This window comes from Papio anubis, chromosome 5 (assembly GCF_008728515.1).
Source record: "Papio anubis isolate 15944 chromosome 5, Panubis1.0, whole genome shotgun sequence".
NCBI classification, from domain to species: Eukaryota; Metazoa; Chordata; class Mammalia; order Primates; family Cercopithecidae; genus Papio; species Papio anubis.
The window spans coordinates 50800101-50816101 of record NC_044980.1 but is presented as its reverse complement, the minus strand read 5'-3'; the positions used below and the strand labels follow the sequence as shown (position 1 = coordinate 50816101).

The window sequence follows — 16001 nt, the reverse complement described above, 5'->3', positions numbered from 1 at the left end:
TTATTCTATAATTATTACAGCGAGAAAAAGAGTTTTTAGAGAGTGCCATTATTAGGAGCCCTTCCTAGTGCCCTAAAATCCAACCTCAGAGTATTCTTGGCCTTCAGTTATAGTCTTTGGCTATCGTGATGCTCACCGTCTATCTATCCAGTTTAGGAAATTCCAAAACAAAGACAATGAACTAATTTACTAAGCTTTCTGATCTATAAGATTGTTTTTCAAATAAAAATGAAAGAAAATGGCTTTCATTACGGTATTTGTGACATCATCTAGTTTTTAAAACTAGATATACTTTTAAAGGACATATTCATTCCAATTTTTTATCTAATTTTTTATCTCCTGATCCTCTGTAACTTTTGTGGGAGGTGGTCATATGTGATCGGAGGATTAAGTATGTGAATTTTTAAATGTCAACCAGAGCCAAGCTGCTAGAAATTCTAGATCCTTCAAAGCATCTGGAATTGTTTACTGACCTCTCAGCCACCAGACACCTGCTATAATTCTTAACCCTCCCCCTCCACCACCCCACCCCGAACCGCCAACCAAGACAGGGAACAAACCAAGCACCCAGCCACATCAACATTTCTCTCTGTGTGCCTTTCAGTGTTGGCTAGAGACACTCTAAAAGTACAGTTCTGAAACATGAAACCTGCTAAGCATTAAAGCAGATTTCTGGCTCAGAAAACACAAAAGTGGTTTGGAAAAAAAAAAAAAAATGTTCTGAGAAGCTGATAGGACTTGTAAGCCTTTAACTGAAATTGTGGTGGCACAGGTTCAAGGCACAGAATTACTCATCAACACAAGACACTGTTCCAAAGCAACCCTACTATGCATCCAACAGTTAGAACATACATTTTGTCCTATCAGCAATCTAAAATCGGATCCCAAGTCAACCAAAACTTAACATTTCCCCTCAAAACATTCTGGAGAGCTTATATTCTTAACTGAATATGAGTTCCTCCTCACTCTTTGAGCCAATCAATACTTTTTGATTTTCAGAAGAGTAAAATTCTCCTCTCACCAGGGCCATCTGGGTGTTTGTTGCAACATGCCTGATAGTGACTGCTAGATTGTCAGCTTCTAGATGCTTCGAAGGCTCAGTTAAGCCCTCAATGAAACTCCAGGAAGTAACTGGTTGGAAAGGTCTCCATAACTTGGATGCAGATGGCTGTCTTATCCAGCAGACTCTGATTTTATATTCCCCATGAGTCCAAGTGACCTTTGATAAGCTGCAACTCACTAATTAATTCTTCCAGTAAACATTTCTTGAACACTTACTGTGTGCTTAGTGCAGGGGGCATACCATGGTGAATATGCCACAGCATCTGCCTTTATGTGCGTCACAGTGTAATTGTGATTTCTGTCACTGCTTAGTACAGATACCAGTTGCTAAGCCTGATGTTTGCCCCTTAACTGGCCACCAGAATTTTAACATAAGACAACTACAATTTCTGCAGGCTCAACAGAAGTTGAAGAAAGAAGAAGAAAGGAGAAGGAAGCAGTTGTAGGAAAATGTTCCTAAATAAAGTATGCAATACCAACCGCTGCCTTTGAGCTGCTTTTAAAAGTTTTGGTTTTCACATGATTAACTCTAAGAGGATTTATTCTTATTCTCATCAGCCCAAATGAAAAAAAGAAAAAAGAAAGCAGCAGGAAATTTCCCTTGACTTGACTGAGTGTTCATAACCCATTTATATTGTACAAGTATTTAGAGAAGTAATCAAGTAATTCGGGTCTTGATTTGGAGTCATTCAGAGGATCACCAGTTATTTTCAAGGTGTTCACAAGTTTTGAGGGTGAATGGTCGGGGAGAATACGTATTATGTATGTGTATATGTCTCACAAAAATAAATGTTTGCCAACTGCACTTTCAGGAGGAGCCTTGAGGCAATGGCAGTTGAAACAAGTAATATAGGGTACCAACCCTTACACTAGTAAGAACCATCATTTTAGAAAGTAAGACAACCTTGAATCCAGGTACAATCACAAAGAAAGAAATTTTTTAGCATCTGAGCTCATTCCCAAAATGAAATTCTACCACCATGATGTGTGGAAAGAGCATTTTTTTCTCCAGAGTCAGAGAAACAAGCATTGAACCCTAGCTCTACGATGGACTCAGTCAATGACCTTAGGCAAATTACTTAATCTGTGTTTCAATTTCCTTGCCTGTAAAATAGGCCTAAAAATACCAATCCCTTAGGATCATTGTAAAGATTCTATGCGATAGCAGATGCAAAGCTCTTGGCATCAAGTAGGTGTATGAAAAATTATAGCACTCCTCCCACCCCACTCCTTGATCAAACTATGCAAGAGTTGGGTTTTGAGGGGAGTTTTCTTGTGGTTATTTAAAGAGAATAGCTCTTAAAGCCTAAAACTGTATTCAGGAGACAATAATTAACATTGCATTACCACAGTTTAACTCACAACCACATTTTCGCACTGAATTCCCACATCACTAAATCATACTTCTACATATAGTCATTGCCATCTACCTTACCTTTGGCAGTGCAGTGGTCTATGGCTATAACCACCCTGAATGCACCTGACCTCAGAAGCTAAGCAGGATTAGGCCTGGTTAGTAATTGGATGTGAGATAGCACAGTAGTACAAAAGACAAGATTGTTTAAAGCACTCATCAAAAATCCTGACAAGTTTCAGCTGATGAGTTGGTAACAATGATCATATCAGACAAGTTCATTGCCTATAAAGGAGAAGTCATGTTCTGCCTTTCTTCTGTGTATGATTTTAAAAAGTAAAGCCAGATTTTTACAAAGAAATTCGGCTGGGTGCAGTGGCTCACTCCTGTAATCCTAGCACTTTGGGAGGCTGAGGTGGGCTGATTACCTAAGGTCAGGAGCTCAAGACGAGCGTGGCCAACATGGTGAAACTTGTCTCTACTAAAAACTACAAAAATTAGCCAAGCATGGTGGCGGGCACCTATAATCCCAGCTGCTTGGGAGGCTGAGGCAGGAGAATCGCTTGAACTCTGGAGGTGGAGGTTGCAGTGAGCCGAGATTGTGCCATTGCACTCCAGCCTGGGTGACAGAGCAAAACTCCATCTCAAAAAAATAAAAATAAAAAATCAGTGGAGCACAGTAAGTCATTTGTTCATTTAATAAGTATTTACTCAACGTCTATAATGTGCCTGGCACCGTTCTAGGATCTAGGAATTCAGACGGGCCGACAAAGGCCCTGCTGTCATGCAACTTACACTCCGGTAACTTGAAAACTTTTGGCACTTCGTGATGAAGCCAATGGCTTCATTTCATCACTTCATTTGCAATGAAGCAAGTGGGACTAAGAACTGGGAAAGGGGCTATCCATGCATTATTTTAAAAATATAATTTAATTTTAAAATGTAATTCCCTTGTGTTAGATTTCTAACCCCAGTGTGCCCAGTTAAAGATGAAGAGGACCAATTAGAATGTACTGAGGTATTCTGATTTCCAAGTAAATATTCAGCCATTGGAATAAGAATAAGAAGTTCCATTGCTTTTATACCAGCATTCTTTTTCATATGGAACTAATTCCTTGAAATATCCTCAAGAGTATCTCTGGAGGCTCACTGTCATATGACACTTGAAACTTGAAAGCAAACCATAATATAGGAATTTAAAATATGGAACTGGTTGAGGGGATTTAACATTCTAATTCTAGTTTCCCACAAACCTTAAACCCTAGATTCAGTTCCCTGCCTGCTCACAAACTCAGGAATTTCTCTAGAGCTCAGCTTCCTCTTCCATTAAATGAGAAGGACAATCGCACCTATCAGAGCTGGCTAACTGCTCTAGCAAACTACTTGAAATCTCAGTAGCCTGACACAATAAAAGCCTATTTCTTGCTCATATCATAGTTCAGTGCTGTTTGGCAGGGTGGTCCTATTCTCCCTCATCGCTCAGAAACCCAGGCTTTTCAATCACATGGTTCCAGCATCTTCTAGAACCTTGTCCTCCTCTGCATTCTGTTGATATATGAGGAAAAAGAGAAGATGTGGAGGACCACATGGGCTTTTTGTCTAGCCCAGGCCTGGGGAAGGTTTCCATCTCCTCTGTCCACATTCCAGTGGCAAGGACTCAGTCATGTGGCTGCACCTATCTGCAAGGAGGCTGGAGAATATAGTCTGACTGTGTGCCCCAGAGGAAGAGGAAACAGCCTGGTGGACATGTAGGAGACATCACCACAGTACTTACTCCAGAAGTTTGTTTGGAGGATTATGTGAGACAATAGATAAAAGAACTCATAAAGGTCCCTAGATCAACAAATATTAGCTCTGGGCTATTATTAATGTGCTTCTGTCTAGGCTGAGGCCCATCTTCTCCATGCAGCTCACCCTGGAAGGAACAGAGAAAGCCAAGGTGTTGTCTCCTAGCTTTATGCTATCAGCAGAGATAACTATAGAAAGAGAGTCTTCAAAGCTGCCCGTGCCCTTTGCCCCCTTTATCAGGCATCTTCATTTCAATTCATTCTAGATACGTTTCATGGAACTGAGATGAGTGAGCAAGGAGAAGAGCCAACCTTTTCATCATATATACTCTCAAATAACGCTGGCTCTTTTTGGCCACCATTTCTCAGCATAAGCTCACTTACTGTTAAATTATACCTAACCCATGTGACCTTGCACTTTGAAAGAAGCTGGGATTCACCATTCATTCATCCAGCTTTGTTCTCCAAGCTACCACAGTGATTTCTTCTAAACAGTGTACATCTGATCATGCCAATACTTGCTTAAAATCCTTCATTGTCTCTCCACTGAATTAGAATAAAATCCAAATGCCTTATGCAGAGACAGTTATCCCCCATCCCACCCTCCCAGGATCAGCCCCTGCCTCCCTCTTCAACCTCATTTCACATTGCTGTCTTCCCCTCCAACCTCATTCATTCATTCAACAGCTATTTCTCCAGCCTCTAGTCTAGGCATTAGAGATAGAGGAAAACAGACAGCACCCCTGCCCTGGTGGTACGGTATTGCACTCCAGTCACAGGGGCCTTCCTTTAACTTACTCTCTGCCTCTGTGCTTGGTGTTGGCTGTCCTCTTCCTCCAGTGCTTCTCACAGAGGTCTGTTTAGAACAGTCCCTCCACCCTTGATTACTCTCTCACCAGCATCCCATGTGCATTCTTCCTAATATTTATCAATCTGGAAGATTGTTTGACATGTTTTTGTGCATTTAGTAGCTATCTTCCTTTACCACAGAGCAATTTCCATGAGGGTAAGGATCTGATTTATCTTATTAACTTCTGTATCCTGAACACCTGCTTGCCTGGCACAAAACAGAAGCGCAATAAACGTCTATTGAATGAACGGATTAATGAATGAATGAACTAGCAGGAAACAACCAATGCATCTCGTGATGGCCCCGAGGCCTGAGGAGAAAGTGTGAGTTCCGGTTTTCTTCCTGGGAGCCTGTGCTCATCTCTGTCCTCTCTGACTGTTGTTTTGCAGGGAATGACACCACTCCACTGGGCGGCTTTCCACAACCAGCCTCAACACACCCAAATGCTGCTGAAGAAGGGGGCAGACCCCACCCTTGTGGATAAAGACTTTAAAACGGCTCTCCACTGGGCAGTCCAGGTGAGAAATTGACCAGTGGACTGGTCTCAGGTTTAAATGGTGGAAAGCACTGTTAACAATTTTCTGAGTAGGTCAAACTTTAAAGATGGAGGTTTCAGCTCTTCATTCAGCCCCACCACTTGTTGAAGAGAAACCCTGCCAAGATGCAAAGCGGGGTAGTTACAGAATATCAAGCAGAGCCTGCCTTGGGTGTCCCACACAGACACACACACACAGCCCTCTCACTGTCTCTCTTTCTCTCTCCATCGCAATGTTTGCTACCGGCTTACTGTGTCCCAGAGTAAACCTGCAAAGAATTGCTGGGAAAATGCCTTCAAAGTCTTTGAACCGTGACCCTCTGATTCTCTTCTTGCTTCCAAATCCTCCCCAGCAGAGTTATTTCAGGTGATCCTGAATTCTCCACCCAACAGTGAAAGTAGTGGCTCCTGACCCTGCAACACTATCACGTCAGGGAGTCCACGTCAGTACACACACCCAGACAAATCAGAATAGGCTCAAGAAATCTATTGTCCGGAGAGGACAAAACCGAGAATAAGGTGAAAGAATAATAATTGCTAATGTGTAACAGAGTACTTTCTATTTTCAAGTGGAATGATTAACTAAAAGTTATCTATTCCTTTTTTCAAGGAGAGCAGTACCGTGCATCCTTTCCATAAACTTGCCAGCCCATCTCTGTCTTCAGCACAGACACCCCCACAGTTGATTTCTGTTGGCCCAGAAAGGGCACCTGTCTGAACTGCTGCCAGGACCCTGTGAGAATAGTTTCTGCTGCCCTGACTCTGGTTTCAGTCAGCATTTCCATGTGCCAAGTACAGCAGAAGTGGGCACCTGGGACTCTCGGGACTGACATGTGTGCTTGATGTAAGGGGAAAACAGAAGTGATCTGGAAACTGCTCTGTTTTCGTCCCTCCAACCTTGGCTTCAGTTTCTCTGCACCAGTTTCTCTGCAAAGCTATGCAGTAAGCAAGGCTTGTTTTGTCATCTCCACCTGCCCATAGCACCCTCCTACATACTTTCAATATCTAATCACCTGCCCTGCTACCATCGCTGCCAGTCTCTGCCCAGGACTCCATGCCCTGGGGCTGGCCTCTGGCTGCTCAGGGGTCACCCAGTGGCCACAGAGGAACTTGGCTGGGCTGCCAGGAAGCTCCCCATGTGTTGGTTCTCAGCTGAGATGAAAGTGGCACCAGAAGCAGGCATTTTCTATATAGTCACCTCAACACCACTGCGTTCTGATTCCCTAGATCCGGGATGCATGTGCATTTTGAAAAACCTCCCCAGGTAATTCTAACTGACATGCATCCCCCTTCCACCATCCCAGCCCCACTGTAGAGCTGCTGTCTGAGACCTGGCCTCACAATGGAATCACCAGCAGTGCTTGTAAAACGACAGATTCCCAGACCCCCGCTGAGCCCTCACAGGGTGGGAATCGCTGTGTTTTGTTTTGTTTTGTTTTGTTTTCTGAAATGGAGTCTCGCTGTGTAGCCCAGGCTGGAGTGCAGTGGTGCGATCTCCGCTCACTGCAACCTCTGCCTCCCAGGGCCTGGTTCAAGCAAATTCTCCTGCCTCAGTCTCCCAAGTAGCTGGGATTATAGGCACACACCACCATGCCCAGCTAACTTTTGTATTTTCAGTAGAGACAGGTTTTCACCATGTTGGCCAGGCTGGTCTTGAACTCCTGGCCTCGTGATCCTCCCGCCTCAGCCTCCCAAAATGCTGAGATTATAGGCATGAGCCACTGCGCCCAGCCGGGAATCCCTGTTCTTATCCTTTAAGAGGCACTTTGGCAAAATCATAAGAACAGCCTACTCAACTCTGAAGATCTGAGTTTGCATTAATAGACTTGGGCTTGATCTGAGACAGGTCAACACTTGCTTGGCTTAACTGATAAGGTATCTTTGGTGTCAGAATGAGACCATGCATATGATAGTGATATGTAATGTACTATGTAATTGGACAAGATGATCACTTTTATTAGGGTTCCTGATTGTCTCCATGGAAACTTAGTTATTATACCCATGCCTTCATATTCTTTCTCTTTTTTTATGCTTACCAGTTTGTTAAATGATATAGCAAAGGATGCAGATGAAGAGACAGGTAGGGCAAGGGTATGGGGGAACAGGCATGGAGCTTCCATGCCCTCTCTGGGCGTGCCACCCTCCAGAAACCTTCATGTGTTCAGTTACCTGGAAGCTCCCATATTCTTTGTCTCTACTAAATGTCACAGCTTTTAGCCTATACTACATTGATTTCAGCCCTGTCTGCACAATGGAATAATCTGAAGAGCTTTTAAACAATACTCATGTTCTCCAGGCCTCACCTCTTAGATTTTCATTCAGTTGTTCTGGGGTGGGGCCCAGCCATCAATATTTTTCAAAACTGGAACTGGGCATAGTGGCCTGTGCATATAATCACAGCTACTTGGGAGACTGAGGCAGGAGGATCACCTGAGCCCAGGATTTGAGACCAAGCTGTGTAATGCAGTGAGACGGTGGGCTCATAAAAAAATACACCTGTATTGGCAGGGGCTGGGGCTATAATCTCACCACTTTGGGAATCTGAGGCAGGAGAATCACTTGAGACCAGGAGTTCGAGACCAGCCTGGGCAATAGAGCAAGACTCCATCTCTATTTTAAAAAAAACTGTGTGTGCGTGTGTGCACGTGCGTGCACACACACGTACACACACACACATATATATATATATATTTTTTGGAGATGGAGTCTTGCTCTATTGCCCAGGTTGGAGTGCAATAGTGCGATCTTGGCTCACTGCAACCACCGCCTCCCGGGTTCAAGCAATTCTCCTGCCTCAGGCTCCTAAGTAGCTGGAATTACAGGCACGCACCACCACGACCGCCTAATTTTTGTATTTTTGGTAGAGATGGGGTTTCACCACGTTGGTCAGACTGGTCTCGAACTCCTGACCTCAGCTGATTCGCCTGCCTCAGCCTCCCAAAGTTCTAGGATTACTGGCGTGAGCCACCACGCCCAGCCACACATACATTATTTAAAGCTCCTTCATTTCCATAGAAGGCTGTGATATGCAGCTAGGATTTAGAAGCACTATGACAAATGAATTCATATTAATGGGTGCTAATACTTTACCTACTATTGGAGATGTTTTTATTTTGACCGTGATTGTATAAGCATAATGCCTTGTTCATTTATTTACTCAATCACTAAATAAATACTTCTTGAGCATCCACTACGTGTCTTGCATTGGAGGTAAAAAGATTAAAAAGACAGGTCCCTCTAGAACCCCTACAGTTGTATGTAATACTGTGTATATGGTGTGTGAGCACGTTTGCATTCATTTTTCTAAGGAAGGAGTCCACAACTTTCTTGACTTCCTCAATGAGGAACAGTGACTACCCACAAAAGGCTAAGAACCCCGGCTCTGGAGGAATTGTGCATTCTCCTCCCCTGTGGTTAGCAGTAGAATTCAGAAGTGGTGTACTCTGCCATTTACACTGCAAAGACTGAGGGTAATTCCAAATGTCAGCTAAAATTATTATTACACTTGCCTTCTTTAGACTTCTTGTTCATTTATAACACAGGGCTAGCATTGTGCTCCTTTTAGAGTTTTTCCATATGAATGAGTCTATTTCCCGTTGTCATTTATTCCTTTTTGTGAATTTCCTGCTTTTCTCTTGGACCATATAATGAGATCACATTTAAAGCTATAATTCATTGAAATAATAAGGCCTTTGTATTTCACCAAAATAAACAAAGCAGTAAAGATTTGAAGTAGTAGGCCTACTGGGTAAACTAAGTTTAATCCTGGGCTCAAGAAATCCTACCACCTCGGCCTCCCTAGTAGCTGGGACTACAGGCACACGCCACCATGCCTGGCTAATTTTTTTTTTTTTTTTTTTAAGTAGAGACAGAGTCTCGCTATGTTGCCTATGCTGGTCTTGAACTCCTGGACTCAAGAGATCCTCCCACCCAGGCCTCACAAGTGTTGGGATTACAGGCATGAACCACCACACTTGGCCTTCCAATCTATTCTTACAGGGCTTTTCCAACAAATCACAAAGACATGTACCAACATAGCTTTTTTTATACCAAAACAATTATGGTCACTGTTGGTCCTTGCCTCCCCACCCCTGACCTTTTCTCTCTAGCTCACGTAATCTCGGCTCTAATCACACTGGAATATTAGTAACCCTCACAATCCATCATAAAGATTCCTTCTGTCTCCCCCGCTGTCATGCTCTTCCATTTGGGGGAAATATTTCTTTCTTCTTGCACTCGCTGCATTGTTCCTTCTGCCTGCAGAATATCTGCTTATTCTATCTTATTTCTCCAAGCCCAATTAAGTGTCACCTTCTTTGTTGAGCTCCCTTTCCAAATTCTTCCCTCCATGTTACTTCTAGGACTTTGTTAAAATTGGTGAGGTGCCTGTGTCTTCCCTTCTAGACTGTGGACCTGAGGGCAACGTGCCTTATTCATCCAAATGTCTCTTAACACCCAGAACAGAGCTTTGTAAACTGTAGGTCCCTAAAGAGGAGTTCATTGAATTCAGTCCAATAAATTTATTCATCTCAAGCCAACGGGGTCAATGGCTTATTGGGTTCTTTCTCTCTCTAGAAAAAAACATTTCAAGTAAAGACTAGTTTGCTAGGGAGGGGGGAGGGATGGCATTGGGAGTTATAACTGATGCAAATGATGAGTTGATGGGTGCTGACGAGTCGATGGGTGCAGCACACCAACATGGCACATGTATACATATGTAACAAACCTGCACGTTGTGCACATGTACCCTAGAACTTAAAGTACAATAAAAAATAATAATAAAAAAAAGACTTTAGTTTTCTAGAGCAGTTTTAAGTTCCCAATAAAATTGAGAGGAAAATTGCAGAAATATGTCACCTATTAATATCTTCTGCCCACCCCACCCCCACCCCACTGACAATAAATTGCCTCCCCCATTACCAACATCTCCCACTACAGTGGTACACTTGTTACAATTGATAGCCTACACTGACAGGTCATCAATGCCAAAGTCCATAGTTTACCATAAGGTTCTCTCTAGATATTGTACATTCTGTGGAACTGGACAAAGGTATAATGACAGATATCCATCATTAAAGTATCATGCAGAATACCTTCATTGCCCTAAAAATCCTCTGAGCTCCCCTTATTCTTTCCACCCTTACCCTAATCCACTTATCTAAACCACTGATCTTTTTACTGTCTCCATAGTTTTGCCTTTTCCAGGATGTCATATAGTTGGAATTATACTGTATGTAGCTTTTTCAAATTGTCTAGTAATATGCATTTACATTTCCTCCATGTCTTTTCATGGTTTAATAGCTCATTTCTTTTTAGCACTGATTAATATTCCATTGTATGAATGTACCAAAGTTTATTTATCCATTCACCTGTGGAAGGACATCTTGGTTGCTTCCCAGCTTTGCCAATTATGAATAAAACCACTATAAACATCTGTGCACCACTTTTCGTGTAAACATAAGTTTTCAGTTCCTTTGGGTAAATATCAAAGAGCACAATTGCTGGATCTATGGTAAGGGTATGTTTAGTTTTGTAAGAAACTACCAAACTGACAGGGAGCGTTGGCTCACACCTGTAATCCCAGCACTTTGGGAGGCCGAGGCAAGCGGATCACGAGATCAGGAGTTCGAGACCAGCCTGACCAACATGGTGAATCCTTGTCTCTACTAAAAATACAAAAATTAGCTGGGCATGGTGGTGGGTGCCTGTAATCCCAGCTACTCGGGAGGCTGAGGCAGGAGAATCGTTTGAACCTGGGAGGCGGAGGTTACAGTGAGCCAAGATTGCACCATTGCACTCCAGCCTGGGCGACAGGGTGAGACTCCGTCTCCAAACTGTCTTCAAAAGTGGCTGTACCATTTTGCATTTCCACCAGCAGTGAATGGGAGTTCCTGTTGTTCATTATTCTTTCTAGTGTTTGGTATTGTCAGTGTTCTGGATTTTAGCCTTCCTAATCAATGCACTGTGGTATCTCAGGGTTGTTTTAGTTTGTGTTTTCTGATGGCATATGATGTGGCACATCTTTTCATGGGCTATATTAGTCATCTGCAAATTTTCTTTGTGAGCTATCTATAAAGAGCTTCAGCCCATTTAAAAATCATTGTTCGTTTTCTTACTGTTGAGTTTTAGGAGTTATTTGCATATTTTGGCAATAGTCTTTTATTAGTCATGTCTTTTGCAAGTATTTTCTTCCAGGTTGGGGCTTATCTTGTTATTCTTTTGGCAGTGTCCTTCACAGAGAAGTTTTTGGTTTTAATGAAATCTAGGTTATCCATTTTTTCTTCCATGGATTATTATTTCAGTATCTAAAAGTCATCACCAGACCCGAGGTCATCTAAATTTTGCTCCTGTTATCTCCTGGAATTCTTTCTTTTCTTCTTTTACTTTTAATTGCATTTATTTTAATGTTGAATTTACTCCTGTGACATAAATTTTTGTTTCTTCAGTTTCTTCTGGGATATCTTTTTCTTCTGGGCAACCTCCTCTTCTGGTTTAGGAACATTTTGTTCCTTTTCCGTGAGGATCATCTCAGTGTGGCAGGGAGAGCTCATGTATGGGTTAATCTGACCATGAGCTCTGTAGGTCCAGCAGCGCATCTTAGGTGCTTTATTCATGTGGATACGCTCAATGACCAGAGAATCTACATCGAAACCCATAAGTTCAGCATTACTCTCTGCATTTTTAAGCATGTGCAGCAAAAATTCAGCACTCTTTTTGGGCCACCGACCTTATGTCCAGCCCCACTGCTTGGCCTAGGCACACCTGCCAACTCCACCATTGTAACATCAGAATGGTACGCACTGTTTCTGTAAAGTGACATCTTTCAGATACTTCGTGGCTTTTCATATATGCATACCTTGATGGCCTGGGCAGTTTCACAAGTGTTCTTAAAGTGAACACTAAGACTTGAACCTCTTGATTTGCATGATTTTGTGGGACTCTCTCAGTCAAGTGAATAGCGAACCATTTTCACAGATTAGCTCAGGCCACTTAGGGAAAGAGCATCTCCTGGAATTCTTATGTAATTTTAGAATTCACTCTGTCTCATCCAGGCTGGATTGCAGTGACATAATCACGGCTCACTGCAGCCTGGACCTCCTAGGCTCGAGTGATCCTTCCACTTCAGCCTCCTGAGTAGCTGGGACTACAGGCACATGCCACAATGCCTAGGTAATTTTTTGTATTTTTTTTAGAGATGAGGTTTCACCATGTTGCCTAGGCTGGTCTTGAACCCCCGGACTCAAACGATTCTCCCACCCCAGCCTCCCAAAGTGCTGGGATTATAGATACGAGCCACCTCGCCTGGCCTAATTTTACGTTTTACATTTAGGTCTGTGATCAGTTTTGAGTCAATTTTGTAAAAGGTATAAGGTCTGTGTCTAGGTTTATTTTTTTGCATGTAGATGTCCAGCTGTTTCAGCACCATTTGGTGAAACAACTACCTTTCTTTATTGTATTGCTTTTACTCTTTTGATTATATTTATGTGAGTCTATTTCTTGGCTGTCCATTCTGTTGCATTGACTTATTTGTCTATTATTCTGCCAATATCACACTATCTTGATTACTGTAGCTTTATAGTAAGTCTTAAAGTTGAGTAGTGTCAGTTGCCCAACTTAGTTCTTCTCCACTGTCTTGTTGAGTATTCTGTGTCTTTTGCCTCTCCATATAAACTGTAGAATCAGTTTGTTGATATCTACAAGATAAGTTTCTGGTATTTTGATAGGGACTATATTGAATCTGTAAATCAAGTTTTGAAGAACTGATATCTTAACAATTTTAAGTCTTCTTAACCATGAACATGGAATACCTCTCCATTTATTTATTTATTTTTATAATTTTTATTTTGCTCTTACCCTCACCATATGAAGATCTCCATTTATTTAGTTCTTTGATGTTTTTCATCACAATTTTGTAGATTTTTTCATATCGCTCTTGTATCATATTTTGTTAGATTTGTACCTAAGTATTTAATTTTGAGGGGTGCTAATGTAAATGGTATTGTATTTTTAATTTCAAATTCTATTGTGCATTGCTAGTTTATAGAAAAATGATCTTTTGTATATTAGCTTATATCCTGAAATCTTGCTATAATTGCTTCTTAGTTTCAAAGCTATTTTTGTCTATTCTTTCAGATTTTATGCATAGATAGTCATGTCATCTGAAAACAGACTGTTTTATTTCCTCCTTCTCAATCAGCATTCTTTTTATTTCCTGTTCTTGTCTTATTGCATTAACTAGAACTTTGGTATAATATTGAAAAGAGGTTGTGGCGCCAGGTAAAGTGGCTCATGCCTATAATCTCAGCACTTTGGGAGGCCGATGCAGGTGGATTGCTTGAGGCCAGGAGTTCAAGACCAACCTGGCCAAATGGCAAAGACCTGCCTCTACTGAAAATACAAAAACTAGCTGGGTGTGGTGGCACATGCCTGTAGTCCCAGCTACTTGGGAGGCTGAGGCAGGAGAATCACTTGAACCTGGAGGCAGAGGTCACAGTGAGCCAAGATCACACCACTGCACTCCAGCCTGAGCAACAGAGTGACACCCTAAAAAAAAAAAAGAAGAAGAAGAAAGAAAGAAAGAAGAAAGAGAAAGAAAGAAAAGAAGAGAAAAGAAAAGAAAAGAAAAGAAGAGAAAAGAAAAGAAAAGTTGTGATAGGAGACATCTTTACCTTGTTCCTGATCTTAGTTGGAAAGCTTCTCATTTTTCACCATGAAGTGTGATGTTAGCTATAGGTTTTCTATAGATGCTCTTTATCAAGTTTAGGGAGTTCTTCTCTATTCCTAGTTTACTGAGAGTTTTTATTATGAATAAGTGATGGATTTTCTCAAATGCTTTTTCTGTATCTATTGATGCAACTGTGTGATTCTTCTTCTTTAGCCTGCTGATGTGGTTGATTACATTAATTGATTTGAAAATGTTGAGCTATACTTGCATACTTTGGATAAATCCTACTTGACCACGATGTATAATTCTTTTTTTATGTTGCTAGATTCTATTCACTAATATGTCGTTGGGGACATTTACATCTATCTTTATGAAAGTTATTGGTCTATAGTTTTCTTTTCTTGTAATGTCTTTGTCTTGTTTTGTATTAGGGTGATACTGGCTGATAGAATGAGTTAGGAAGTTCCCTACACTTCTATCTTCTGAAAGAGATTATTTAAGAACTGTCATTTTTTTCTTGAATGTTTTGTAAAATTTACCAGTGAATACATCTGGGCCTCATATTTCCATTTTAGAAGGTTATTAATTATTTATTCAATTTCTTTTTCTTTTTCTTTTTTTTTTTTTTTTTTTTTTTTTTTGCGGCAGCGGGGGGACAGAGTCTCTCTCTCTGTCGCCCAGGCTGGAGTGCAATGACGCAATGACGCGATCTCGGCTCACTGCAACCTCCACCTCCCGGGCTTCCCCAGTAGCTGGGATTACAGGTGCCTGCCACCACGCCAGGCTAATTTTTTGTATTTTTAGTAGAGACGGGGTTTCGTCATGTTGGCCAGGCTGGTCTCGAACTCCTGACCTCAGGTGATCCACCTGCCTCAGCCTGTCAAAGTGCTGGGATAACAGGTGTGAGCCACACACCCAGCCTTTTCAATTTCTTTAATAGACATAAATGTATTCAGATTATCTATTTCTCCTTGTGTGTGTTTTGGTAGATTGTGTCTTTTAAGGAATTGGTCCATTTCAAATATGTTTATCAAGTTGTGAAAATAGAGTTGTGTAAAGTATTTCTTCATTATTCTTCTAATGTTCATGGGATCTGTAGTGAAGTACCTTTTTTCATTTCTGATATTAAGTAATTTGTGCCCCTCTGTTTTTTTCTAGCCTGGCTAGAGGCTTATCACTTTTATTAATCTTTTCAAAGAACCAGCTTTTGGTTTCATTGATTTTCTCTATTGATTTTTTGTTTTCTACTTCATTGATTTCTACTCTAATTTTTATTTTTTCTTTTCTTCTGCTTACTTTGGATTTAATTTGTTCTTCTTTTTCTAGCTTCCTAAGGTGTAAGCTTATATAACTGATTCTAGATCTTTCTTCTTTTTTAATATATACATTCAATGCTATAAATTTTCTTCTGAGAAATTGTTTTTGCTACATTCCACAAATTTTGATGTTATCTTCCTTTTGTTCAAAGTATTTTTTTAGTTTTCTTGAGATTTCTTCTTTTGAACTATGTGTTATTTATGTTGTTTAATCTCCACATGTTCAGAAATTTTCCAGTTGTCTTTCTGTTATTGATTTATAGTTTAATGCTACCGTGGTCTGAAAGCATGCGTTGTATGATTTCTATTCTTTCACTTTTGTTAAGGTTTGTTTTATGGCCTAGACTGTGGTCTATCTTGGTGAAGTTCCCATGTGAGCTTGTTAAAAATGTGTATTTTGCTGTTAGATGAAGTAGTCAGTAGAAGTCAATT

At 41.1% G+C, this 16001-nt stretch overlaps 1 protein-coding gene and 1 pseudogene across 1 annotated transcript in view; one reads left to right on the top strand and one right to left on the bottom strand.

Annotated features, from left to right (window-relative positions):
* ANKRD55 (ankyrin repeat domain 55) overlaps window positions 1-16001 on the top strand; it is a 130801-nt gene that overhangs the window by 78867 nt on the left and 35933 nt on the right. The window contains exon 7 of the mRNA XM_021939373.2: window positions 5443-5571. Within this exon, the coding sequence (XP_021795065.2) occupies window positions 5443-5571 (129 nt within the window). The remainder of the gene's footprint in view (window positions 1-5442; window positions 5572-16001) is intronic.
* Window positions 11811-12555, bottom strand: LOC108586290 (annotated as a pseudogene).